Source organism: Macrotis lagotis, chromosome 1 (genome assembly GCF_037893015.1).
Source record: "Macrotis lagotis isolate mMagLag1 chromosome 1, bilby.v1.9.chrom.fasta, whole genome shotgun sequence".
NCBI classification, from domain to species: Eukaryota; Metazoa; Chordata; class Mammalia; order Peramelemorphia; family Peramelidae; genus Macrotis; species Macrotis lagotis.
The window spans coordinates 511,806,166-511,832,403 of NC_133658.1; the positions used below are offsets into that span (position 1 = coordinate 511,806,166).

Consider the following 26,238-nt stretch of genomic DNA (forward strand, 5'->3'; position numbering starts at 1 on the left):
GCAACATCCAGTCTAGACTCTTGCCTCTAGGGTAATGATGGCTCAAGCTCCCAGATCCAGAAACTCTTGGGTCTACATCAAAACTGAAAAGGACAAAAAAAAAACCCATATCAAAACCCCATCCTGATCCTTAAGACCATAAGACCTAAAGGGGTGGAAGACACAATGGTAACTGTTTTCCTCCCTAACTGAAATCATGGCATCTGATCTATGGATGAACTACATCCTCTGAATATTACCAGAAAAAAAAGAGAAAGCCAAGTTCTCATCTGGTGGCAATAAAGACAAACTATTCTAGTTGTGCAGGCAGTAGGAGGAGATTATTCTCATCCAATTCCTGAGGTTTCTGAGGAAGTAAAAAAAGAATTTGTTCATGATCATTCAGGTAGAAACAATGGCAGTGGGCTATTCATTGTGAGAAACAGATCTGAGAAGCCTCATAGATGCCTGAATGATCCTTTTTGCATACCAGTGAGATAGAAAATGGAGGACTACTTTAATGACAGTTTAACCTTAAGGTGGTATTAACTTGTGTGAGACAGGTAACTTAGGTCTGGGCAATATCACTCCTCTGATACAGAAAAAGTGGTAGGATGCAAGAAACAGAACAGACCAGTAGAAGACAGTTAAAAAGCCAGGAGCAGAGCATTAAAAAGTGGAAATTTAGCAGATCATAACTACTTTAAGATTAGTACAGGAGCAGAATGATGATCTTCCCAGCTTTCAAGGTAGTGAATATGAGATGGAGTCCCAGAGGACACTGGAGCCTAGGACCAACCCAAGGAGCATCAGGAGGCAGAACCACTTAAGTAATCAGTTAACATTTATTAAGCACCCAGTTTGAGTTAGGCACTGGGCTGGCTGCTGGGGATAGAGGGAAAGGCAAAAAACCAGAATCTTAAGGATCTTATAGTCTAATTGGGAGACAACATGGAAACAAAAGTATAATTGGAAAGCCTTGGCAATCTATTGGATGAACAAACGAGATATATAAAAAATAAATTGGAAATTATCAGTTGAGGGAAGCATTGATATTGAGGGAATAGCAAAAGTTTCCAATAGAAGGTAGAATTTTAGCTGAGATTTTCCAGGAGGCAGAGAAGGGGAAAGAGAGAATTCCAAGCATGAAGGACAGGAAACAAAAAATACCCAGCATCAAAACATGCAGTGCCTTATGGGAAGAACTGCAAAGAGACCAGTAACATTGGATTGCAGTGGGGATTGGAATGAGGAGGGAAATAAGGTATAAGGACTTTATGAAGGTAGAGGAGCAGGTGATCAAGGGCTTTGAATACTAATGGGTAGCCATTAAAGATTATTGAATGATGTGTTTTTGTGTGTGTATGTGTGTGTGTGTGTGTGTGTGTGTGTGTGTGTGTGTGTCATAGTCAGATGTCCAAGGTTGAAATGTCCATAGTCCAGTCATAAAAATGATGAGGGACTGTACTAGGGTAATGATAGAGTCAGAGGAAAGAAAGAAGGGCAAAAATCTGTGAGAGATTTTACAAAAGTATTATTGAAAAGTCTTGGCATTATATTGGATATGAGGATGAGGAGTTGAAAATGACACTTAGGTTGTGAGCCTGGTTTTCTATGAGAATGGTGACACCAACAATATATGGGAGTTGGGAAGAGGGGAAGATATGGCAGCAGGTTAATTTTTGAAAAGTTGAGTTTAAAATTGTCACATGGGTCATCCAGTGTGAGAAGTCTAATAGCAATTGGGATTGGAGGCAAACAGACTAGAGACTAGAGTCTAGGACTAGATAAGTAGATTTGAGAATTGTCAGCATTGAGATGATAATTGATTTTATGGGAGCTGATTCATCAAATGAAACTCTCTCTCTCTCTCTTCATATATATATATATATATATATATATATATATATATATATATATATGTAAAAGAAAAGAAAAGTATGCAGGACTTTTGGGGAGCAGGGTGTGACATGGATGAAGATCCAGCAAAGAGGTTTAAGAACCAGAAAAGAATAGCGTCTGCTATTTCCACTCTTGTTTTATTTGTTTTGTCTTTTCTATAATTCTGAGGACTCAGGATCATCCTCTAAAACACAGATCAAATTGGGAATGGAATAAATGTGCTTATCTATAGTTTTCTGTGAGCAATATTGTCAAAGGTGCACAACATCTGAAATTTATATTTAGAGAGCTACTCTCTCATGTTGGGGATTCTGAAGAAGTATTACATTAAAAAAATATGACTTATTTAGGAGCATCGTGATTCTTACTGTGACCCGGGGAGGTATCTTGGCTTATTTAATCTGATTAATAACTTGATGACAATTGACAAAATTAATGAAAAATAATAGATATACAAACATAGAAGATATTTCTTTCTAGGAATTTCTTTCTAAGGCTTCATGCAAAAATGAAGTTTCTTACAAAATATCTTTTATTTGTGGAATACTTCATAGTTCTTCATAGGAAAAAAGAAGAGAGGTGAGAAGGAAAAATAGAAAGAAGAGAGTGAAAGAAGGTAGAGAGAAAGTAAGAGATAGAAAAAGAAGACAGAAAATAAAGAAGGATAGAAAAAAAGAGAGAAAGAAGGAAAGAAAAATGAAAGAAAGGAAAAAGAAATATGCTGCATTTTGGCTACAAATGTTTCCATAAACAGAGTACATTTATTAAATGACTTTGTATGTGTTAGCATGATATCTCTGCCAAAATCCAATGAATAAACAGCAGCTGAGAGAAGTAAGAGAAGGCAAAATCCAGAATCCTCAATTAACCGGATCATGAATAAAGGAATTTCAGGGTGTTCTGTTTCCTTCCTATAGCTTTAATCTACAACCACTTTCTTTTAATTGCTTTTTCATTATGACTTCATTTTTTATATTTCTCTTTAATATTGATAACTTTTATTATTTCCTCTGTGATCCTTCCTCTGTTCTGTTTTCTAAAAAAATAAAGGCTTTAGGCTGTGAGTTAACTTGTTTTTTCACGGTTTACTTTTTATAAGGTTTCTTTTAAAAGGTTTTCCCTATTGCATTCTTTTTTAATAGAAAATTCAACAACTCTCTTGTTGAAGGTGCAGATCATGATACTCTGGGGGGGGAGTTTCTGGGAAGTTCTGAGAGAGTTGCATAGGTTACAGCTGTCTTGCTTAAAATTTAACTAAAAAGAGTATCAACACCCTTTGGAGTCTTAGTCAAAGTCTAGAAGTGTGAGAATAAGTAACAAACATTTATTAAATGTTTACTATATGCACTGTGGTAAGCATTATAGATACAAAAAAGGCAAAAGACACTCCCTTCTTTTAAGGATCTCATAATCTAATTGAGGCAAACAACATACAAATAATGTACAAATAAGCTATATATAATTTGAATAGGAAATAATTGAGAAGGAAGACATTAAAATTAAGAGAAACTGGGAAAGCCTCCTGGAGAAGATAGGATTTTAGTTGCTTGTAAAAGGAAATCAGGGAAGGCAGAGATGAGGAGAGAAAGCATTCTAAGCATGGGGGACATTCAGAGGAAATGCCTAGGGCCAAGAGATGGGAGTGTCTGGTTTGTACACTAGCCAAGAGGCCAATATCACTGGTTCAAAGAGTACTTGGAAGGAAGATAGAAGACTGGAAAAGTAGGGGGGGGCTAGGTTATGAAGGACTTTGAATTCTAAATAGAGGGTTTTTGTATTTGAACCTGTAAGTGATAGGAAGCCACTGGAGTCTGCTAAGTGAGTGTAGTGGGGAAGGATACTGGTGATGTGATTGGACCTGTTAATTTAAGAAAATCTCTTGTTGGTTGAATAGGGGATGGATTGATGAGGGAGAGACTTGAACTGGATAGACTCACCAGCAGCTATTGAATGAGGACCTATACCAGAGAAGAATATAAAAGCATCATTTCTCCTCCAAGGATTTCTGGTTAAGATGGCAATTTGAAAGACAACAAATTCTATCCCAGATACACTCCAATAAACATATTAAAAAAAAGATTTCAGATGAAGAAAACTGAAAAGAAACAAAAGTAAACTTCTTCATTTACTCCAGATCATCAAGGAGTAACTGTTGAAGAAAGGGAAAGGTATCTTGCTAGGTAACTAAACATGGAAGTTAGTGTAGCTGAGGAGAGAAATTGAGTCAAGGAAACCAGTGAAATATCTTGCAAATGGTCTGAAGCAAGTCAGCTCTTTGAATCAGGCTCTAAAGGGAGGGTGGATGTCACAAATCAATATGAGCTCTTGTTATTGGGATCTTGAAGCCAAATCCTAGACCTGGTCTGGCAGAGTAGAAATGGGAAAGAGAACTAGCCCCCTTATGTTACTGTGGAAGGTGATAGCACCTGGCTATATGCTCCTCAAAGTATTGAGAACTTACAGCATGAGATAGGGCCAACTTAATACTTGGGATCAACATGGTGAGAGTAAAGGCAGAGGGACTTGACAGAAGACCTGGAAATAGAATGATCTTCCATATCCCATAAGGATCTGACAAGACCACAACAGTAGGCACAACTGGTATCATGCAAGAAGAAAAGGAGAGACTGATTGCAGAAGACCACTGGAAGCCAGACACAGAAATCAGGAACTGAGGCAGAAAATGGAATCTCAATATGATCCAACCTACCCAATTTGCAGTGGCAATGGGGGCTAAATAGAACTAAACAAAGATTACACAGCTTAGTCAAGAATACCAAAAACAACTGGTCCCAAAACACAATCACAATACAAGAATTGAGGCTAAAGTATGAATAAATAGAAAAAAGGACTGAACACAATAAAGAAATATGGATTAGAAGATTCTACCATCAACTAGATTATGCTTAAAGGCATTGAAGTTAATGAAATAAATCAGTACTTGAATATTTTTTCTAATTCCATATAAAAACAATTTTTAACATTCATTTAAAAATATTTTTCTCACTCTCAGGGGGGGCCAAGCAACTTGCTTGTGCACTCATGTAAAACATATAAAATTAGTTGTTATGTTGTGAAAGAAAATACACCCTCCCAAACACCAAGAAAAATCATTAAAAATATGCTCTGATCTGCATTCACACTCCAGCAGTTATTTTTCTTGAGATCAATGTATTTTTCACCATATCTTTGGAATTGTTTTACATCACTGAATTGCCAAGAATAATTGATTCACAGTTGATCATCATATAATATTGTTATAACTGTATACAATGTTACACTTCTGCTCATTTCACTCTGCTTCAGTTCATTTGAGTCTTATCAAGTTTTTCCTGAAATCATCCTACCCTTTTTTTTTGATTTTGAAAGGCAATGAGGAAATGGGGTTAGGTGACTTGCCCAAGGTCACATGGCTAAGTAAGTGTCTAGGGTCAGATTTGAACTCAAGTCTTCCTGACTCCAGGACCAGTACTGGAAACACTACACAACCTAGCTACTCCTTTATTCATCATTTCTTATAGCCCAGTAATATTCCATCACAATTATGTCAGAACTTGTTCAGCTATTCCATAATTGATGAGTATGCCTTATATTTCCAATTTTTTGCCAGAATAAAAAGAATTACTATAGGTAATAGTTCCAACTATTTTACTGACAATGCAGTAATGTCCCAATTTTCTCATATTTTCTGCAATATTTTTCATTTTTCTTTTCTGTCATTAACCAATCTGATAGATATGAGATAATTTTTCAGAGTTGTTTTAATTTGCATTTCTCTTATCAGTTGATTTGGAGTATTTTTTTCATGACCATAGATAGCATTGATTTCTTTTGAAAATTAGCAGTTCAAGCAACATGGGGGGTGATGATCAACCTTGATGGTCTCGCTCATTCCATCAGTGCAACAATCAGGGACAATTTGGGGCTGTCTGCAATGGAGAACACTATCTATATCCAGAGAAAGAACTGTGGAGTTTGAACAAAGACCAAGGACTATTACCTTTAATTTAGAACAAAAACCTGATATCTTATTGTCTGATCTCGCTATCTCTTATACCTTATGGTTTCTATATAATATCTCTCCATCACATTCAATTTGCATCAATGTATACCATGGAAACAATGTAAAGACTAGCAAATTACCTTCTGGGGAGGAGGGAAGTAAGATTGGGGGAAAAATGTAAAACTCAAAATAAATAAAATCTTTATAATTCAAAAAAGAAAACAAGCTGTTCATATTATTGGATCATCTATCAACTGGAAAATGACTTGTAGTGTTATAAATTTGACTCAGTTCTCTATACATTTTTGAAATGAGACATTTATCAAATACACTTGTAAAATTTTTCTCCCAGTTTTCTGATTTCCTTCTAATCTTAGCTACATTGACTTTGTGCAACTCTAATTTAATGTAATCATAATTATCCATTTTATATCCCATAATACATTTGTTTATTTTGTTTATCATAAGTACTTCCCTTATTCATAGATATGATAGGTAAACTACTCCAAACTTCCCCAGTCTGATTGTGGCATTACTCTTTTTGTATAAATCATGATCACATATTGAGATATTGATTATACAGTTTTTTTTACCAAACAGCTTTCCAGTTTCTCTAGGAGTTTTTGTCAAATAGTGAGTTCTTGTTCCAAAAGTTGGGATCTTTGAGTTTATCAAACAATAGATTACTATGGTCAATTACATCTGTGTGTTTTTTACCTAATCTATTACACTAATCCATCCTAAAGTACCAGATTGGCTAGTATCAGATTGTATTAATGTTTTAATTGTATGACAATCAACTGTGAATCATAGCTATTCTCAGCAAATAAGTGATGAAAGACAATTCCAAAGACATGTTGAAAAAGGCCATCCATCTTCAGAGAAATGTAATATAGATTGTTATAATATAGTTATGGCTAGGGGTCCTTCCTTCATAATTTTATTTTCATATATTCCTTTGATATTCTTGAATTTTTGTTCCCAGATCAACTTTTTTATTATTTAAATAATATCAGTACATAGTACATCTATGCCAAATGGTACATGCAATTGAATACATAAAGGAAAACATTGATTGAATTACCAGGAAAAAAAGTGACAGCAGACTATTGAAGTTGGAGACCTCAATGTCTCCGTTTCAGATCTGGGCAAATATTTTTTGAAATATTTGAAATAATTACACAGCTTACCCAAAGACCTGAAAAGAAGTTTAGAAAAGTTTGCTATGCTTAGTTTTTGACTATTGATGAATAGGATTCAAAAGTAATATACATATTTTTAAATGTGCATGGCAACTTTATAAAAACTGGCCAAGTGCAATGGCATTGAAAACTCATAAAAATGCACAGGACCAGAAGTATTAAATAATTCTTAAGTGACCAAAATCATATATAATTATCATCAGTAAAACACCTTCACAGAAAGATTCAAATTTAAATAATTAATTAAATTATAAAGAACTGGTGAGTCCTAAATCAAAACATGGAAACAATAATACCATTAAAGAAAATGGTAATGAGTTAAAATACCAAAACACTTGGGATATGTCAAGAACAATTTACTAGATAAAATTAGAAGGTTATCAAATTAAACAAAATCAAGAAAACACAAGAATAGATATTCTAAACATCAAACAAAATCGAAAAAATGGAAGAACATCAAATAGATAAATCTATAAGCTTTAAAAAAGTAATAAAATAATTTGATAATCTCATTTTTAGAATCAATCAGCAAACATTTTAAAGTTGCCTAATACATACCAAAAATGTTACAATATAAAAAGAAATTAAATTTAAAAATTAAGATAAAATAAAGTATTGGAAGTTTTTTTCTGGTTATATACCAACTAACATAATTTAAACAAAATCAGTGAATATTTATTAAAAATACTAAATGTCCAGAATAATAGACCAAGAATAGTAAACATAAACAGTCCAATCTTTAAAGAAGAAATTGAACAATCCATATATTTAAGAGAAATACCCTATGACCAGATAGATTTGTAAGTGAATTCTAATAAGCATTGGAAGAATAATTAACTCTAATATTTAATAAATTCTTTGCAAAAATTGGGAGAAAGATGCCCACTAGATTTTTTCAATGAGACAGATATGGTCTTGATACATTATGTAGGGGAAAAGAAAGCAGAGAAACAAATTTCAGCAAGAAGGCAGCTGGACCCAAACTCAGACCTGGATACCTGGTCAATAGCATGTATTAAGCCTGTGAAATTCGTCACTCTTGCTTTTGTACTTGTGACTAAGAAGCAATGGCAATAGTTCTAGATTTAATTCTCTGGTTCAATTAAGTTTCAAGAATGATTTCATCTCTTTTTAGGAAAAAAACTCATGTAGCAGGGACTTCAGTAGATGTTGCTTCTACAAAAAAAAAGAAAAAACAACAACAACAACCCAAGAACAAAAACCAAAACCACTTAAATGACCAGGCTCCAACAACTCTCTAAGACTATACATTTCAAAATAGTATATATAAATCCACTACATTATTGAAATGAGTTAAAAATTGTTATGTCCAAAAACTGTCAAGTCACTAAGCAATAAGCATTTTTTTTTTGTCCGTGCAAACAAGAAACATTAGCAAGAAGATAGTCCTTGCCCTGAAGGAGTTCCTATTCTAAATGAGGATGACAGAGAGTCAAAAAAGGGTTGAGATAATGATACAAAGGAGCCAGGTGGTTGAGGTAGTATGGAGGCAAAGTTCCAAGTGCAGATTGTAAAGGAATAAGACCCAGCTAGCCTGGGTGTCCTCAGGGAGAAGGGAATCATCCAATCCAAGGGATTAGGGTGAAGAATACTTCAACATAGAGATTCAAAGTTGGAATAAGGTTTCAGCTCCTTGTCTGCAAAATAAAAGAATTGGACTAAATGACTTCTGAGGTTCCTTCTGCCTCAGAAATGTGATCTCATGAAATTATGTGGATTGAACCAGGGGAGAGACTAGGGAATAGGGGGACCATTTAGAAGGTTATTACAATCATCCAGGTGAAAGTGAAAGGGGTTCTGAACATATAAGTGGCAAAAAGGGAATGGATGAGGAAAATGTAGTGTACATGTGATCAGCAAAGCTTAGCATCTATTTGGATATAGGATGTGTGAAAATGAAGACTGCAAAGTGACTCCTGGGTTGAAAACTTGCATGACTGTTACCTTGATGGACATTGGGACATTGGGTATGATTGTGGTAGAGGACGTCTGAGTTGTAGCCTGAACAGTTTCTGCTATCAAGAAGCTTATATGCTACTTTTCAAATCATTCTCTTTTTATTCATGTCCATTCAAATTCACTTTTAGCCATTATATCCATGTCATCTAGCATCCAAACAAAAAGTTTAAAGAAAGAATAAATTGATGATTTTTAGAGACTTAGGATAGGAGCCAGACCTTTCTAATTTTTGCATCAAATTGTTTTCTTCTACCTAATTCTATAATTCATGCTTCTGGTGTGTGAATCTCAGAGCCGCTATGAGTATTTTTGGATGAAGAGCTGGGGTATGGTTGTAGAAGTCTAGCATACAATCAAGAGAAGAAAGTATCCTTCTCTTGGTTACTTGCTCTCCCTGGAGCTTCCTTCTTTTCTCTTCCTATTTGTCTGAATAATCCTTCCCAGTTTTCTTTGCACAGTCATTATCTATGGCATGGTCCCATATGTGACAGCACTTCAGGACACTCCCCTGGGTTTTCCTCCCTCCTTGCAATCATTCTCTTTCAATTTCATCATTTTTACATGATTCCAACTATAATTTTACAATGCTTCCAAATATAGAAATCCAACCTTACTCTCCCTGTCTTAAGCTGTGCTTGACAGCCATTTACACGCAAATGTCTCTTAGGCTTCTCAAATTCATCATGTCAAAAACAGAACTCATCTCCTCCCTAAATTCTACCCCTTCTCCCAATATCCCAATATCCATCAAGGTAACATAATTTTTCTAGTCATGGAAGTTTTCAACCCAGGAGTCACTTTGCATTCTTCATTTTTACATAGTTCCTATAGCCAAATAGATGCTGAGCTTTGCTGATCACATGTACACAACATTTTCCTCATCCATTCCCTTTTTTCCACTTATGTGTTCAGAAACCCTTTCACTTTCACCTGGATGATTGTAATAACCTTCTAAATGGTCCCCCCTATTTCCTAGTCTCTCCGCTGGTTCAAACCACATAATTGATAATTCCATGAGATCACATTTCTGAGGCAGAAGGCACCTCAGAAGTCCAATTCTTTTATTTTGCAGACAAGGAGCATAAAGACCAGAGAGGTAAAGTTATATTCCTGAATGCACACAGCAAGTGCCAAAGGCAAGATTTGAAGACAGATTTTTTGACTTCAGAAGTACTCATTTTTCCCATTGCTCCAAATATTTCAAAAGCTCAGGCTATACGCTATGTCATTTCAGGAAGCTTTAGTGTCCCCATTGTCTCTAGAAAGTGAAAACTCTTCTGTTTAATAGTTAAAACTTCTCATATTTGAACTCCAACCAGTATTTTCAAGGCAGGTAAGTGGCACGGTAATTAGAATACAGAACTTAGAGTTTAAAAGACACATCTTTCTGAATTCAAATTTGGCCTAAAATATTTATTATCTATATGACCCTGGGCAAATCACTTAATCCTGTTGCCTTAGTTTTCTCATCTGTTAAAATGATCTGGAAAAGGAAATGACAAATCACTGCAATGTCTCTGCCAAGAAAATTCTAAAACGGTTCCAAAGAGTCAGACATAACTGACACAATTTTAACAGCAAGGCTGTCCTGATTCCCTTACCTTTTAATGCCTTCTCCAGAAAAATGATCACATTCGTGTATCTGTTTAAATATGATTAAGGATAGAGGCAATTTTATTCTCCCATAATTTCCAACTTGTAGAACCATGACTGACACATAGTAAGCCTTCACTAAATTTCTGGTTAATTGATTTAAACCAAATTACCATCATTTCAAATAAAGTATATTAGAGAAAGAGAGACTGGATGAAAAAAATTCAAAATCAGTCAGTTCACAAGCATTTATTAAGTGCTTTCTTTGTCCTGGGGATACAAAGAAAGAGAAAAAAACACCTGCTCTCAAGGGATTCACAATCTAGTGGAGGAGACAATTTGTATATAACCATATACAGAAAGGGTCTATAAAGAATAAATGGGAAATCATATAGAATCTTTCATTTGAATTTATTTGCTTAGTGGATTCCATTTGATCACTTTCAAGATATTTTTGAAAATATTAATATTGGCATCTCTAGAATTTTTTAATTTTGCTTCCTAACCTTTGGGAAAATAAGTTGGTAAAAAGGTCCTTTTTGTTGTTGTTTAAACATAAAAGTTGAAATGTTTTGAAGAATTATTTATGGGAAAAATTATTAAATTAAGTTTCATATATTTTTAAGAATGTCAATTTTATGTATTTATATTTACCTAAAATAAAATGCATTAGACTAGATTAGATTTTTCTTTAACTACACTATAACTTTATTTAGGTGACATATTACAATTTATTTTAAAGATAAAATTAGTGATAAAATTTAGTTCAATTCTGACTATGGAATTAATCTGCATATGAAATTTGTACTTTCAGATTTGAAGACAGACAGGAACAAATCAACTATCAGAACTTTTTCTGTGCCATAAACTGGAGAGTCAACTCAGTTCCTCCTTTGCAGACATTCACCTGTGCAGCAGTTAAAGTTAGTGCATATTTTTAAAACTATCTATTGTAAATCTTGTAATCTTTAAAAAATATTTGGTGGCTTTCATTTTAGAAATGTCATAAAACCAGTCAACTATAAGCATTTGTTTTTGAAGTATTCCAGTAATATAAGAAATCAGGATAAGAATAGGCAATTTTCAAATGAAGAAATCAAAGGTATCTAAAGTAATGAAAAAATGCTCTAAGTTAGTATTGATTTGAGAAATGTAAATTAAAACAACTTTAAGGCACCTATCAGATTGGCTAATGTTCCATAAAAAGGAAAAGGAATGATAAATGTTGGAAGAGATGTGTGAAAGTTTAGACTATTAAGTCTGTGTCTCAAAGAGATTAAAAAAAAAGAAAAGCATCTACATGTACAAAAATATTTAGAGCAGCTCTTTTTCGAAGTGGCAAATAATTGGAAATTGAGGGATGCCCACCATTTGGAAAATAGCTAAATGATTGTGCTTTATAATTGTAATGGAATACTATTTTTCTATAGGAAAGGATGAAAGAATTCTTTTAATATAACCCCCAACATTTACACAAACTTATGTAAAGTGAGGAAAACCAAGAAAATCTGTACTATAACAGAAATATTGTGTGATGATCATTTGTGAATGGCTTAACTATTCTCAGCAAATCAATTATTCAAGACTATTCCAAAGGTCTAATGATGAAAATATTATTCACCTCCTGAGAAAAAAAACTGAATGGAGTCTGAATGCAGATTGAAACATACTATTTTTTGCCTTCTTTATATTTTCTTTGTTTCTTTTCTTTCATCCAAGACTGATACAGAAATATGTTTTGCATGATTGCATATAAACATATATATATCTATATCTAGATAGATAGATAGAGAGATAGATAGATAGATAGATAGATAGTATTGCTTTCTATCTCAGGGATGGTTGGGGGAGGAGGAAGGAAGAAAATTTGAACTCAAAATTTTTGAAGTGCTCTTGAATAATTGAATTTGTTATCATTTGGGGAATGATTTATATTTATATAAATTTGACTCAGTTCTCTTTATATTTGAGAAATGAGACCTTTATCAAATACACTTGCTATAGAATTTCTCCCCACAGATTTTTGCTTTCCATATAATCTTGACTTGCATGTTTGTGCAAAATATTTTTAACTTGATAAAATCAAAAATATCCATTTTAAATTTTATAATGTTCTCTTTCTCTTGCTTGGTCATAAATTCTTTTCTTCTCCATGGATCTGCCTGTTAAGCTGTTCCTTGCTCTCCTAATTTGCTTATGGTATCCCCTTTTATGCCTAACATATCTATTTTGACCTTATGGTGTGAGATGTTGGTTTTTACCTAAGTTCTGTAAAAATACTTTCTAGCATTTATAGTAATTTTTGTGTTATATTGAGATTTTTGTTTCAAAGGCTTGGGTTTTTAGGTTTTTCAAATAATGGATTACTATGGTTATTTACAACTGTGTACTCTAAATCTAATCTAGTTCACTGATCCATCACTATTTTTTAGTATCAGATTGTTTTGATGATACTTCTTTAAAATACAGTTTGAAACCTGGTATGAATAGACTACTTCCTTCACATCATTTTTCCATTGGTCCCCTTGGTAGTTTTGATTTTTTATTCCTCCAAATAAATTTTGTCATTTTTTTCTTTCTTTAGAATTTACCTTTTTTGGTATTTTTGTTTGTAAGGCACCAGAAAGGTAAATTAGTTTAGGTAGAATTGTCATCTTTATTATATTGTTTTGAAGTACCCATGAGCAATTAATACTTCTCCAGTTGTTGAGGTTTGTCTTTATGTCTTTTGTCTTGGCAAGTAGACTTCCAAATTATTTTTCATCATCTAAATTTATTTTAAATGGAATTTTTCTCTTTTTCTCTTGCTGCTGGAATTTGTTGGAAATATGTAGAAATGATGTGGGTTAATTATCTATCCTGCAAGTTTGCTAGAGTTGATTATTTCAAGTAGTTTTTTTTAGTTGATCCTCTAGTATTCTTTTAAATATTTAAGCATATAACTTAAAAATGATAGTTTTGTTTATTTTTGCTTTTCTATTTTTCCTATAATTTCTTTCCTGCCCTCTTATTATTATAGCTAGAATTTTTAATAAAATATTGAACAACAGTAGTGATAATGGACATCCTTGCTTTACTCCTGATCTTATTGGGAAGATTCTAGCTTTACAGATAATGATTAATGATGGTTTTTAAATAGACACTACTTTTCATTTTAATGAAAGTTCCATTTATCCCTTATGCTTTCTGATATTTTTAATAGGAATCAGTGTTGTATTTTGTCCAAAATATTTTCTGTATCTATTGAGATAATCATATGATTTCTGTTTGTTTTGTTAGTGATATGGTCAAATATACCAATAGTTTTCCTAATATTAAAGTAGTTATCTATTCCTAATATAAATCTCACCTGGTCATAATGTATTATTTTTGTGATGTATTATAGTATATTATATTTAAAATGTTTGCATTAGTATTCATTAGGAAATTTCTTTATAGTTTTCTTAATTTTTGTTCTTCCTAGTTTAATTATCAGCCTAATATTTGTGACATAAAAGGAATTTGAAAGGACTTCTTCCTTGCCTACTTTTTCATATAGTTTATATAATATTGGTATATGGTATAGTATTCATATAGTAAAATTGTTTTTTAAATATTTGGTGAAATTCATTTGTAAATGTATCTGGTCATAGCAGTTTTTCTTAGGGAGCTCTTTGATGACTTAAGTTCTTTTTAAAGATAGCAATATTTAATTATTATATGTCTTCTTCTTTTATTCTGCTCAATCTGTAAATATTCATCCATTTCCCTTAAATTGTCAGCTATATTGGCATATAATTTCCCAATAATTGCTCTAATTTATCTTCATTGATGGTGAATTCATCCTTTTAATTTTTGATACTGATAATTTGGTTTTCTTCCTTGTTTTAAATAAAATTAACTAATGCTTTATTTTTTTCATAAAACCAACCATTAATTCTATTTATTAGTTCAATGGTTTCTTTTAATTTTTTTAATATCTCCTTTGGTTTTAAGTTTTAAATTTGGAATTTTACTGGGGATTTTTAATTTGTTCCTTTTCTAACTTTTTTAGTTGCATGCCCAATTCATTTTATTCCCTATTTTATTAATGTATACATTTAGGGATAATTTTTTCCCTAAGAACTGCTTTGGCTACATCCCATAAATATTGATATGTTATCTCATTTTTGCCATTTTCTCTCTCTTTTTTAAGTTATTCATTTAATTATTTTGAATTTTACATTTTTTCCCCTAATCTTACTTCCTTCCCCCCATTCCCCACAAAAGACAGTTTGTTAGTCTTTACATTGTTTCCATGGTATACATTGATCTAAGTTGAATGTGATAAGAAAGAAATCATATCCTTAAGGAAGAAAAATAAAGTAAAAGAGATAGCAAAATTTATATAATAAGATAACTTTTTTTAAAAAAAATTAGAGGTAATAGTCTTTGGTCTTTGTTCAAACGCTAGAATTCTTTCTGTGGATACAAATGGTATTTTCCATCACAGATAGCCCAAAATTGTGCCTGATTGTTGCATTGATGAAATGAGCAAGTCCATCAAGGTTGATCATCACCCCCATGTTGCTGTTAGGGTGTACAATGTTCTTCTGGTTCTGCTCATCTCTCTCAGCATCAGTTCATGCAAATCCTTCCAGGCTTCCCTGAATTCCCATCCCTCCTGGTTTTTAATAGAACAATAATGTTCCAATCCATACATATACCACACTTTATGAAATCATTCCCCAATTGATGGACATTCCCTAGACTTCCAATTCTTTGCCACCAGAAAGCTGCTATGTATATTTTTGTACAAGTGATGTTTTTTACCCTTTTTTCATGATCTCTTCAGGCTATGGACTCGGTAGTGGTATAACTGGATCAAAGGGTATGCACATTTTTTGTTGCCCTTTGTTTGCCATTCTCTTTAATGAAATTATTGATTATTTCTATGATTTATGTTTTCACCTATTTTCTTTAAGATTAAATTATTTGGTTTCCAATTAATTTTGAATCTAAGTTTCCATAACCCTTTATTGAATATGATTTTTATTGCATTTTAACTTGAAAAGAATGCACTTACTGTTTCTGATTTTCTACTTTTAGCTGTGAAGTTTTTATTCTCTTATCAATGGTCAATTTTTGAGTAGGTGTCGTCTACCATTGAGAAAAGATATATTCCTTTGTATTCCCATTCAGTTTTCTTCATAGGGTAATCATATCTATCTTTTCTGAAATTCTATTCATTTTCTTAATTTCTTTCTGATTTATTTTATGGTTAGATTCATGTTCTGAAGAGGACAAATATAGTTTTACTATCTATTTCCTCCAGTAACTCATTAAATTTTACTTTAAGAATTTGAATGACATACCATTTGGTACATATATGTTTGGAATTGAATTACTTCATTGTCTGTGATATCTTATAGTAAAATATATTATTCCTTGTTGTCTCTTTAAATTAGATCTCTTTTTGCTTTTGCTTTGTCTGAGAACATGATTTTCTTTTACTTTATTTGAAGCATAACAGATTCTCCAACCCTTTTCCTTTACTGTGTGCATCTCTCTATTTTGTGTTTCTTATAAACAATAAATTGTCGGATTCTGTTTTTTAGTTAACTCTTTTATCTGCTTCTGTCTTATGAGTGAGGTCATCCCATTTACATTCACAGTTATGATTATTGACTTTATTTCCATCTATCCTACTTTGTCCCTCTATTTGTTATTTTTTCCTTTTTACCCTATCCCTCCACAAAAGTTTGTTGCTCCTGATGAACACCTCCCTCAGTTCACTGTCTCTCTTCTATTTGATCCTCCTTTTATCCCTCTCCTTTCCTACTTTCTTGTAGATTTCTATGCCCAATTGAATATTTATGTTATTTCTTCTTTGAGCTAATTTTGATTAGAATATGGTTCTTTTATTACCTGCCACTCCACCCCCCCATTTCCCCCCACTTTCCCCCTACTTTGTAGAACCTCTTTCATATTTCTTTTCTTTGAGATAATCGCTCGCATTTTACCCCTTCCATTTCCCTTCTTCTAGTGAATCCCTTTTCTCTCACCCCTTAATTTTATTATTTTGGACATCATATTATAATCAACTCACACCTATGTCTTATCTATATATATACTCCAAATTTCCCTAATTTATGTGGGATGTAAACAGTTTAGCCTTATTAAATCCCTTATGATTTTTCTTTTCTATTTATAGTTTAATAATTCTTTTGAGTCTTATGTTTGAAAATCAGATTTTTTGACTTAACTTTGGATTTTTCATTAGGAATGCTTGAAAATTCTCTAGGTCATCAAATATCATTTTTTTGCTGAAGGATTATACTAAGTTTTGATGACTATCTCAGATTTCCATGTCTTCCCATCCTTTAATTTAAAAGTTGCTAAATCTTGTGTTAGGAAAGATGGTGTCCCTATGATTTCTGAATTGCTTCTTTCTAGCTTTTTGCAATATTTTCTCCCTGACCTAGAAGCTCTGGAATTTTACTATAATATTATTGGGTGTATTCCTTTAAGTATATCTTTCTGGAGGTGATTGGTGAATTATTTTAATATCTATTTCACCCTCTGATCATGGCTTTTAGGTAGTCCAATAATTTTTGCATTATCTCTCCTCCATCTATTTCTCAGGTCAAGTATTTTTCAAATGAGATATTTTGCATTTCCTTCTTTTTTATTCTTTTGATTTCTTAAAAAATTTTTCTTGATGTCTCACGGATTCATTAGCTTCCACTTACCCAGTTTTAATTTTTTAGGGAATTATTTTTTTTCAGAGAGCTTTTGTATCTTCTTTTCCATTTGGTCAACTCTACTTTTAAGGAGCTCTTTTCTTCAAAGAATTTTTGTACTTCTTTTCCATATAGCTAATCTACTTTTTTAAGAAATTCTCTTTAGTGGATTTTTATGACTCTTTTACCATCGATTTGATCTACTATTTTTTAAGTATTGTTTTCTTTAGTGTTTTTTTTTCTGGCAAGACAATGGGATTAAATGACTTGCCCAAGGTCACACAGCTATAAATTATTAAATGTCTGAGGCTGGATTTGAACTGAGATCCTCCCAACTCCAGGGCCAGTGCTCTATTCACTGTACTACCTAGCTACCCCTCTCTTTAGTATTTTTGTCCCTCCTTGACTATTTCTTGTATCACTTACATTTTTCTCCTATTTTTCTTCTTTCTTATTTGATTTTTAAAATCCTTATTGATCTCTTACAAAGTCTGATACCAATTTTCAATTTTTCTTAGAGGCTTTAGATGTAGCAATTTTTGACTTTGTTGTCTTCTTCAGAATTTGTGTTTTGATCTTTACTTAGCCTAAACTATATATTGCCACTGGACTCAGATAACTCTGGTTAAGAAAGAGACTGATAACTTTGAACAGTCTTCCCTCACTTAACTCCAATTCACTTGTCTCTCATGGCATCACCTCCCTGATTTCATGGTCATCTTTGAGAATGAAGAACAAACATTTTTTCACCATAGTAACTTTCCATGATCAGATTCATTTTTATTTTGTTCATTTTTCTAGCCTTTTTTTCTTGATTTTTCACTTTACTTTAAAATTGGGTTTTGTTTTTGGAGTGGGGGGAGCACTATACCAAACTTCAGTTGTTTTTTTTTTTTCAGCATGTTGTATTTTCAAAGCTAGTTCTGGGATATGTAAGTTTTAGTTCTTCTAAGGTAGTTTGGTTTAAGGAAAGGTATGGTCAATACTCTCCTGACCTGTACTCTGGTCTTTGAGTAACCCCAAGTACACTTTTCTACTCTACAGCTGTGATCCAGGTCCTTGATCTTGCTCATTCTCCTTGCCCTGAAATTGCAACTCAGAGTCATGTAGCGGCAATGCAGCAGAATTCCAGTGCCAACAAAGCATCTTTTATAATCTCCTGGCCACTTGTCTGATCCTCTTACTATCTGTGGTCTAAGAGCTCCAGAAGCTACCACTGCCATAGTTGATTCCATCACTCTCCATCCTAAAACCTTTTGCTAGTTTGCCTGCACTGAATTGCTCTATTTCAACCCAGTGAGACAGACATGTATTGGCAACTTTCTGAAATTTTTCTTCCTAAAAAATTGTTGTCCTTCTGTTGCTCCAGAATTCAGTTGGAGGCATTATTTTAATGTTCAGAATAGAATTTAGGAGAGTTCAGGTAAGTCTCTGCCTTACTCAGCAATCTTGGCTAAAAAATTCACACATTTTCACTGTCTGTTCCCTGTGCCTGGAATATTGTCCTTCCTTTTCTTTACCTAGTTTTAAGTTCTTGTTAATGTGCCCACCTTCTGCAGAAAGCCTCTTCCAGTCCTCCATAATCTTAGAGTCTTCATTCTGAGATCATCTCCAACTTATCCTGGATATAACTTTTATATACATAATTTTTATAAACAAAGTTGATTTGTTTGTTTAGACTGTGAGTTCTTTGAGGGTAAGGTCTGCCTTTTACTTCTCTTTGTATTCCAGTTCTTAATATAAGGTCTGGTATATAATAAGTGCTTAATAAATGTTTATTGACTGAAAATTGATCAATTAGAGAGAAGATATGTGCTGGAAGAGATATGATTGTAAGAGCATTCATTGCACTAAGGGGATTGTTGCTCTGGGCTGGTCCTGACTCAGACCGGTTCCCTGGTAATTGGAACACAAAATTGACACGTGGATTATTCAAGCGATAATAAAAGGAATTTTACTCAACCATACCAGGAGAAAGATATCCAATGAGGTCAGACACCGAGGCCACATATTTGATCTAGCTGAATAAAACTTTTTTGTCAGACTTGCTATCTTTTCCTACCAATCAAGATTCAGAAAGTTCTCTAAGTTTCTTGTATTTCTTTTGTGTGCATCTGGTCCATTAGTCCTCTCACGTAATCAATTCTTTTTTTTTAAGGGTTTTTTTTCAATTACATGCAAAGATATTTGCAAGCTTATTAGCTCCACATTTTTCTGCCACCCTCCCTCTTTCCACCTTCCTCAGAGCAACAAACGCTCTGATATAAGTTGTGCTTGTACAATTGGGTTTAACATTTTCATAAGAATGATAGTGTGAAACAGTAATTAGAACTATGGGGTAAAAGTATGAGAGAGAAAGAAAAGACAGAAAAAAAGATTTTAAACAGTGAAAATAGTATGCTTTTCTCTGTATTCAGATTTAATAGTTGTTGAGGTTTTTTTTTTCTGGATGTGGATATCATTTTCCATAACAGTTTTCTTAGAATTTTCCTTGATCGTTGAATGACTGAGAAAGAACTGTGTGCATCCTAAGTGATCATCTCATAATGCTATTGTTAATATGTACAATGTTCTCTTGGTTCTGTTCCCTTCACTTAGCATCAGTTCATGCAAGTCTTTCCAAATTTTTCAAAAGTCTGGAAGCTCATGATTCCTTGCAGAAAAATAGTCTCTATAAAAATCATATGCAATATCTTTTTCAGCCTTTCCCTAATTGATGAGCATTCTCTCAATTTCTAATTCTTTGCAATCACAAAAGTTTCTTATAATTATTTATTGTAAATGTAGGTCTTTTTCTCATTTTTATGATCTCTTTGGAATATAGAGCTAATGGTGATATTGCTAGCTCAAAGGGTATGCAGTTTTACTGCCCTTTGGCATAGTTCCAAATTGTTCTCCAGAAAGGTTGGATCAGTTCACAATTCTACCAGCGATGCATTAGTGTCCCAGTTTTCCCACATCCTCTCCAACATTGATCATTTTCCTTTTTTGTCACCTTGGCAAATCTGATTGGTGTGAGGTGGTACCTCAGAATTGTTTTAATTTGCATTTCTCTAATAATAAAGATTTGAAATAGTTTTTCATATGACTATAAACAGTTTTAATTTCTTCATCTGAAAGTTGTCAGTTGACCATTTATCAATTGGAAAATGACTTGTATTCTTATAAATTTGACTCAGCTCTCTCTGTATTTTAGAAATGAATACTTTGTCAGAAACATTAGCTGTGAAAATGTTTCTAAACTTTCTGCAATCTTTCTAATCTTGGCTGCATTGACTTTTTAATTTAATGTTGTTGAAATCATTCATTTTTCAATTTATTATGTTTTCCATTTCTTATTTGGTCATAAACTTCCTCCTCCATACTTCTGACAGATGGACTATCTTTGTTTTCTTATTGGCTTATGGTATCACCCTTCATGTTGAAATCCTGAATCTATTTCAACCTAATCTTGGTATAGGATATGAGATGTGCATCTATCCCTAGTTTTTGCCATACTATTTTCCAGTTTTCCAAGAAGTTTTTGTCAAATAGTGAGTTCTTTTACCAGAAAATAGAGTCTTTGGGTTCATCAAATATAGATGACTATACTCTTTTATTACTGTTTCTTTTGTAGCTAATCTAATCCACCAATGTACTTGTTTATTTCTTATCCATTACCAAACTTTTTTTTTTTTTTTAGATTTTGCAAGTCAGTGGGGTTAAGTGGCTTGCCCAAAGCCACACAGCTAGGTAATTATTAAGTTTCTGAGACTGGACTTGAACTCAGGTACTCCTGACTCCAGGGCTGGTGCTCTATCCACTATGCCACCCAGCTGCCCCCCCCCAAGCATTCTTGATGACTGCCAATTTATAATATAGTTTTAGTCTGGTATGGAAAGACCACCTTTCTTTCCAATTTTTCTCCATTAATTCCTTCAATATTCTTGACTTTTTTTTTTGCTCCAGATAAATTTTGATACTATTTTTTCTAGCTCTGTAAAAAGTTTTTTAGTAGTTTGTTTGGCATGGCACCGAATATATAGTTTAATTTAAGTAGAATTGTCACTTTTATTATATTAGCTCAGCCTACCCAGTTGTTTAGCACTGATTTTTTTGTGTGTGTGTGTGAAAAGTGGTTTGTAATTTTAGTTGAATAATTTCTAGGTTTGTCTTGGGAGCTTGATTCTCAAGAATTTGATGTTGCCTACAGTTATTTTAAATAGAATTTCTCTTTCTGTCTCTTGCTGTTGGACTTTGTTGGTCATATATAGAAATACTCAGGATTCATATGAGTTCATTTTATATCCTTGAACTTTGCTAAAATTATTAATTGCAGGAAATCAACCTTTGACTATGGTTTTAATGCTTTTTAAGGAAAAAACTAGATTAATGGACCCAGGAGAATGGATTATGATATAATATCTGCAATAGTTGTGATCTGCTTCATTGTAGGGAGCTTGAATCAATGAGATCATAGATTTGAGTATGAAGGATTTGAGATGGTAGCAAGAATTATGATTAACTTTTATCACATTGATATCTCCACTAAATTATTTCTCCATCACCCTGAAATATCCATAGAAAAGGTAAAAAAAAAAAGCCATCCCAATTTGTTAAAAACAATGATGATTATGATTTCATTCTTAAAGAAAACCATGAAAAGAACATGAATTGGATTTGAGTGAGAGGGAACCAGGATAAGACACTAGTCTCTTTTCTTATCCATAGCCATCTGGGTTCTGTGGCAAGATATGGATCAGGAAGAGTAGAGATTGGCCCTGGATGTGAGTCAGTCAGGGTTAAGTGACTTCCCCCTAGGTCACAAAGCTAGTGTCAAGTGGCTGTAGTTAGATTCGAACTCCCATCCTGGTGACTTCAAAAGAAGTGCTCTATTCAATGTTCTTCCTAGTTGCCTATGACTATCTTACCCTGAATGTGCCTGGTCTCGGAAGCTAAGTCTAGTTAGTACTTGTATGGGATTCTATCTGGGAATACTGGATGCTATAGGCTTATAAAACTATATCAGAGAGAAATGATATGCACTTTGTAAACCTTAATACAATAAATAAATGTTAGTTTTTAAGTATCATCATCATCATGATTATCATAATCATCTACTTTGGTCCTTATCTAGAATTTTATAGGTACCTTGATGATTGAATTTTTCACTTTTCACTAAAATGTTTTGGCATCATAATATAACCTATGCAGTAGATATAGCTAACCCTAGGGTGGACCTTATTTGGTTATCAACTACAGACATTTAATGTGAGTATTTCTGAAAAGGAATTTTATTCAAAGCAGATTAAGTAAATTTATCCAGTTTCAGTATACCAGGCAGAATTTCCAGTAGAAGCAGATTTCTACTGTTTCTTCTTGTCCTCAATAAAAAAGAAACGCAATTAATCCTTCAGACCAATATTTCCTTCTAGTTTGTTCCCAATACCTTATAATTGAAACCCCTTGCTGGCAGAATAAAAAATGGTCTAATGGACTGAAATTTTATCTGGGCCAGTTGACTGTTTCCAGGAGGTGTTAAGGACTAAGATCTTTATTGATATTAGTCAAGTATTGTTCTCCAAAAAGAAATGATTCATTTAAGATGGGATCAGTGAGGCTATAGTTTCATTATTGGTGGTATTTATTTGACCCAGGAGCATACTTAGAATTCCATAATCAACAAAATATTTCATTATATTTTCTTAGAAGTATTAAAAGTATCTTGCTCTGCTAAAAACAACAATAACAATTTGATCCCTTAACAATTCAGTTCTCCTTATGTTTCAGAAGCACATTATGTTTAATTAACTTCACTGTTTCAACATAGTAGAGAGGGAAAGGGCATTATGTTAAGAGGATAACAGTTAGTTTTCTGTTCATACTTTAGTAGTTGTCTGGCCCTATGCGAGTCACATAACTTCTCCGTAACATAAGGGATATATTATATGTTATATAATAATAAGACTTTAGTGGTCTTAACACGGGGTGGGGTAAGCATATCCAATAATACTGCCTTTTGAAACTTCCTTTTTAGTTCTAAGAATCTCTGATGCTTATTTCTGAAAAACAAGTCTTAGCAGATCATCTGGGTGCAGTGAATTATACTTGAGATGACAGACCATGGAGTGGCTATGATTTTGATATAAATGAAGTCTTTTCTTCAGAAAGGGATATTAAAGAAGTTAGAATGTTCTTCATTAGGATTAAAGGAGCTTTGCCCAGAAAGTGTCCCAACAAGTTTGATGTCTTAACTTTAAGATGGTTATTTCTAAAGAAGATGCCTATTATGATGAGTTCATTTTAAAGCTACTTGTAAAAAGTAAGCCAAATGTGAAATGAATGGATTGAGTTAGATGATAATGTGAATTTACATAGAAAAGAAAGACCCTTCCCATATATCCTGGAAAAAAAATAAATACTTTCAGTTTGGGATTAGAATAATAATTCCCAGAAGGATAAATGAATTTTTTTATTGAGTATTCTTTAAGCATAATTTTATAAAACTCATAAAGACAGATGAGGTAGTAAAATTTCAGAGGCAAGGCAATAAGTAGATTATGGTTTATGAATATGGATTCAAAGATGCTTCTTCACAGGGTTTCCCTAAGCAACTTTTTGCAACTGATCATTTGAACTCAGTGCTTGACCTAATTTCCTACATAGGGACCTCCATCAACAGGTCTCCCTCCTCAGGAAGGAGAGGCTCTGAATGAGCCCTCTTTTTTCCAAATGATTTCGGTTATTCTCTTCCACTGTTATCTGAAAACTAGAAAATTTTTAAAAAAGGTACAGCTTTCCTGGGGAAAGATTGGGAAATCCTTTTCACTTCAGAGTTGGAAGTGCTCTTACATATATATATATATATATATATATATATATATATATATATGTATGCATGATTTCATGAATCTCTCCATGTAGTCATTGACATACATCCTCTAAATTTTATAAACTAGAGCAGTGGCATCAGAAGCAACTAGGTGGCACAGGATAGAGTGCCAGACCTAGAGTCAGGAAGACTTTCAGATTTCAAACCTTGCCTCATTTGTTGATTGACTGTGTTACCCTGGGCAAGTCATTTAACCTATTTGTTCATTTGTTAAATGTGTTGGAGAAGAGAATGGCAAGCCATTCTAGTATCTTTGCCAAGAAAATTCCAAATGGGATCAGGAAGAGTCAGATATGACTGAAAAACAACAAAGTTTCTCCTATTTTCCTTGGCCTGGGTTCAATAGTTAAATGCCTAATCATGCAGATCATCTTTGGTTTTATTTTATATGATGTGCTAGCCCCTTAAGGAAGAAACTTTTATCTCTCTGTCTATCTGGGTTATCTTTGTATCTCTAGCACTTGGCCTGCAGGAGGTACTTGAGTGCTTGTCAAATGATTAATCTAGTGAAAACAGTATTTTGTGGTGCAAATTTAAGTATGTCAAATGTCACTCTTCACCCTTGCCTTCTTCCCTAGCTTATCAACTCTCATTTTGAACTGATTCCTTAACTATCTTTAGGTATAGTATTACTAGTTCAGCTAGTGATCAGAAGTTTGATTGATCTCCCTCTGTTTTGTGTGAAAACCCTGTTTCCAACTATATTTAAGTCTTTACTGTCTCATGTTTTGGAGTCATCACTTCCATGCTGTAGTGATTATCTACAGATGGTATCTATAAAACTGGCTAAAATAAAGCCCTCTGGTTATGAACCTGTCTGATAAATCTCAGGATTAAAATCTCTCTCTCTCTCTCTCTCTCTCTCTCTCTCTCTCTCTCTCTCTCTCTCTCTCTCTCTCACATACACACACACACACAAACACACAGACACACACAGAAAAAATGGAAACTTCTCAACTCTGCCTTTCTAAGACTGTCATTTTGTCTTTTGACATTTCAGAAGCCAGTTCAAAGCTGGAGGAAGCTGCTTTTTAATTACTGCAATATAAAAAAGCATCATATATTAATGTATGATCTTATTCATGTCATTGTTCTATGGCAAATAGACCTTAGGGAAAACAGAAGAACATTTGTGAAGCCCTTGGAGTGTGCCTTTCTAGAATTCACCTTACAGTTTGCCTCTTTTCTGTTGTATATTCCTGATTTTGAAGACTGCATGTAAATAGTTAATTGCCCTGTGGGTTGTCAGATAAAGAGAAAAGTTTCATCCTATCTTAGATTATTGAGAGATAAAAATGCAAGTTGTTTCTGCATGCAGCAGACACATGATGAATTAATATTGCTTTTAGATAATAATACAGATTCTTTCAAACCATAGACTTTATATAGTGGAAAATGGTAGATAGGTTTGGTAGCATGGTATTAAGGGACAAAAAGGAATAGTAGATTTTCTCTTAAAATTAGCCATCAATGCTATCTCTTATATATTAAAATATATTTTCCCATTCACTCTTCAATATGTTATATAGCTTGACCCTGCCATTTGTCATTCTGCCAAGTTTTCCAGCTTTACTCTCTCCTTATCCACTAACTTCTTATCTTGTTGACCTATAAATATGTCCAGGCCTCCCCAGTTCTTAAAAGAAGCTTTCACTTTACCTTTACCATCTGTGTAAACTATAGTCCTATACCTGTCCTCTCTGTCATAATTAAATTGTGAGATGGGATTGTTTATATTAATTACTTCCATTTCCTTACTTGCAGGTCAATCTCACATCAACTTGGTTTTGACCTCACCACTGTCTCCAAGATCACCATCATTTTCTTAGTTGAATGTTTCCATGACTTTTTATCAGATCCCATTCTCCTTGACCTATATCTTTCAAACCTGTTGAAGACCACCCTCTCCTGTTAATCACTGTTTTCTCTGTTGGTTTCCCTGATACTGTTCTCCTCTGCTTCTCCTTCCCATATGTTTCATTTTTCTCAATCTTTATTGCTGGTATA

The 26,238-nt window shown here is 33.3% G+C and overlaps 1 protein-coding gene across 4 annotated transcripts in view; it reads left to right on the forward strand.

Moving 5' to 3' along the window:
• Positions 1 to 26,238, forward strand: part of EFHC2 (EF-hand domain containing 2) — a 297,057-nt gene that overhangs the window by 229,153 nt on the left and 41,666 nt on the right. For all 4 annotated transcript variants that reach the window (XR_012474021.1, XR_012474022.1, XR_012474023.1 and 1 more), the window contains exon 14: positions 11,474 to 11,582. Coding sequence is in view for 1 of the 4 variants with exons in the window: in XM_074214142.1 (XP_074070243.1) it covers positions 11,474 to 11,582 (109 nt within the window). In the remaining 3 variants the exon portion in view is untranslated. The remainder of the gene's footprint in view (positions 1 to 11,473; positions 11,583 to 26,238) is intronic.